This window comes from Silene latifolia, chromosome 10 (genome assembly GCF_048544455.1).
Source record: "Silene latifolia isolate original U9 population chromosome 10, ASM4854445v1, whole genome shotgun sequence".
In the NCBI taxonomy this organism is placed as follows: Eukaryota; Viridiplantae; Streptophyta; class Magnoliopsida; order Caryophyllales; family Caryophyllaceae; genus Silene; species Silene latifolia.
The window spans coordinates 41,738,736-41,741,782 of record NC_133535.1 but is presented as its reverse complement, the minus strand read 5'-3'; the positions used below and the strand labels follow the sequence as shown (position 1 = coordinate 41,741,782).

At 38.5% G+C, this 3,047-nt stretch overlaps 1 protein-coding gene across 1 annotated transcript; it reads left to right on the top strand.

Moving 5' to 3' along the window:
- Positions 1–503: 503 nt before the first annotated feature.
- On the top strand, positions 504–2,796 carry LOC141608956 (uncharacterized). The gene has a single exon (XM_074428255.1). It carries the CDS (start codon positions 575–577, stop codon positions 2,735–2,737), a length of 2,163 nt encoding a protein of 720 aa, XP_074284356.1. The 5' UTR covers positions 504–574; the 3' UTR covers positions 2,738–2,796.
- Positions 2,797–3,047: the final 251 nt, after the last annotated feature.

Sequence of the window (3,047 nt, the reverse complement as noted above, 5' to 3'; positions counted from 1 at the left end):
ATTTGGGTTTTACGTTCTCTTTGGTGGTTGACAACTAATCGAATGTGATATTTTTGTTATTATAGAAGTTTATTACGTCCGCCCCTGCGTTTATATTAAGTGTTTTTATCTGGGTCGGACTGGTCGGAGGGAGTATATATCGTTAACGTGTAAGAGTGATAGAATAGAGTATTCCGAAATCAATTGTTAAGTTAGCTTTGACAAAAGCTCTCAGACATCTTTCTCAACAGTACAACAAGTGAAAGAATATTAATTTAATTCAGTAGCACTCAATGTAACATAAATAAAAATGCTAAACGTGCAAGGTAGTTATAGAACATACTCCCTCTGTTTCAATCTTTTGATTAAAATATCTCTCGCAATGAATATAAAAGATAAACAAATGACTTGAACAGGAAGAGTGTTTCTTTACTTGTTGTGAGGGCTAACATATTTTAAATTTGAGGAAACACTACTAGCATGAGTAAAATAATGTCATAAACATTAAAAATACCAAAAAAAAATGTATCACTCAACTGAAGGAAACCCAACAGGGTGGAAACATTTATGGCAAACAAAAGAAATTCATGTGTTGATGCTCACAAGTCTCCTAATTCAAGTTATATTAATGATTTTTGCACCTCGTCGAAAAAGTGTCGGGAACGGTTTACTGCACTTTTTCATGTGGCTGCTATACCTCTCTGCCGATGCAGTTGCACTCTACACAATTGGGTTGATCTCCAAAAACAAGTTTCCTGGTGATTCGGATCGTGTTAACCAGGGATGCCAGGTGGCCCAAAATGCGGAATTACTCGCATTTTGGGCCCCATTTCTGCTATTACATCTTGGAGGTCCTGACACAATAACAGCTCTCGCTCTCCAAGATAATGAGCTTTGGCATAGGCACGCCCTTCAGTTGGTAACCCAGCTGGGTCTGACTGTTTATGTATTTTACCGCGCTTTTGCTAGTAAAAGCGTGGCTCTTTTGTTGCCAACTATGCTTATGTTTATTGACGGATGTGTGAAATACATTGAGCGAACATGCGCTCTGTATTCTGCCAGTGTCGAAAATATAAGAGACTCAATTACCCGAAAACCTGAAGAGACCTCGCCGAACTACACTAGGTTGATGGAAGAGTACTATTCCGCTAAAAGTGCAAATATTCCTGTTACTCTCAAAGATGCGGGAATTAGAGGCGAGAGTAGCACAGACGAAAGCAGTTATGTAACATCATCATCTGATAATTGGAATGATGTGAAGGAAAATGATGATATGGTAAGAGATGCACATAACTGTTACATGAAAGTGCAAGGCCTTCTAGCAGATGCTTACTTAAGCTTGAAGGATCGAGAAGAAAGTCGTCTGTTTTTCCTCAAAAAACCCGCTTCAGAGGCTATCAGAATCATTGAGATTGAGCTCAATTTAGTGTATGATATACTCTATACAAAAGCATTTTTGTTGCAAAGGAAACAAGCGTATGCTCGAGTACTTTGTTTTCTAGCGGTGGTGACATCCCTAGTGCTCTTCTCTATCAGCTACAAGAGAAGCAATTATCAAGGTCTCGACGTGGTTGTCACGTTTGCCTTGCTTGGTGGTGCCATAACCCTGGATTTGTGTGCAGCTATTATGCTTGTACTATCTGATTGGTGGATCATTCTCATATCCAGCGATAATACTCCAAAAATAATGAAATCTCTAATGCAATCGCTTCATAGTTTGTCGAGAAGAGTAAAAAAGACTTCTCACAATCGATGGTCTGAATCTATCTCTAGGTACAACTTGTTGACATGTTGTTTTAGAGAAACTCCGTCATTCATGAAATATGTATTTATTGAGCGAATCAAAGACTTAATCACCGGATGGATTTATGTCACAAGCGTCCCAGTTGATAAGCAACTAGTGATGAAGTTCATTGTTGACGAGTTGAAAACTAAATCAAGTCTAGCAAAAGACTTGGAAGGAGCCAAGGAGGTATGCTCATCTAGAGGAAACTTGATTTTTCAAAACGACTATTTTTTAGCTTCCGAGTTCTTAAATCCATGGACAGTTGATCTTGATTTCGATGCAAGTGTACTTACTTGGCACCTTGCTACCGACATATGTTACTATCGTTATAATCTAAGTGATGAACTTCCTACCAATGAAGAAGGAGATTATCGTCGTGTAAGTAAAGAGTTGTCTGATTATATGTCGTACCTTCTACTTAGGCAACAAGCACTAACATCCCCTGTAATGGGATTGTCACATTTTCGATTCAAAGATACATGTTCAGAGGCCAAAAAGTACACCAAGGAGAGGTTAGATCCTTGGTTTAAGCACATAACAACCAAGATTAAGAAAATTATATATGAACTAATTCTTCCAGCAAAATCAAAGGAACTGGATGATGGTGAGCGTGAAAGAGAGGAAAAATTGTTCAAGGAATTTTGTGAAGAAGCGGTAAAGGAAGCTGAATTTCGAAGTAAAATAGGGGTGCCAAAGGGCGACATAGCAAACTCGGTGTTGTTTGATGCATGTTATCTAGCTGAAAGACTGAAGATGTTTGGGGACAAACAATGGGAGGTAACAAGCAAGGTATGGGTTGAACTACTCTCTTATACAGCCACTCGATGTTCGCCGAGATCACACATTGCACAACTTAGCAGAGGTGGTGAGCTCATAACCATTGTCTGGCTACTTATGGCTCATCTTGGTTTAGGAGATCGTTTCATGCAAAGTCAAGGATTTCGATGGACTAAACTCATCATTCCCAAATAGACGCACATTGTTAATGCTTCCATAAGTTTATTGTTGTATCCGTCTTTCACATTATAACTAGTATTGGTGGTCAGACCATTTTAATTTGATTATTTATGAAATAAAACTACGTTAAACTTGTCTAACTCCCCGCCCGAGCTACCTTTATTTACGACTAGTGTGGTGCCCGTGTTATCAAGATATAGAGAGTTGGAAAGATTATGTCAATATTATTGAATTAAACTGAATTGTGTCTATACAAAAGCTGTGACTCGAGTTTATATACTCGGCTATACAAGTGTAAAAGCGGAAACGAAAGATATACAACAAC

Bases quoted from the DNA above. Each gene is read 5' to 3' on its own strand.
- LOC141608956 (XM_074428255.1), top strand. From the start codon at position 575: ATGCTCACAAGTCTCCTAATTCAAGTTATATTAATGATTTTTGCACCT.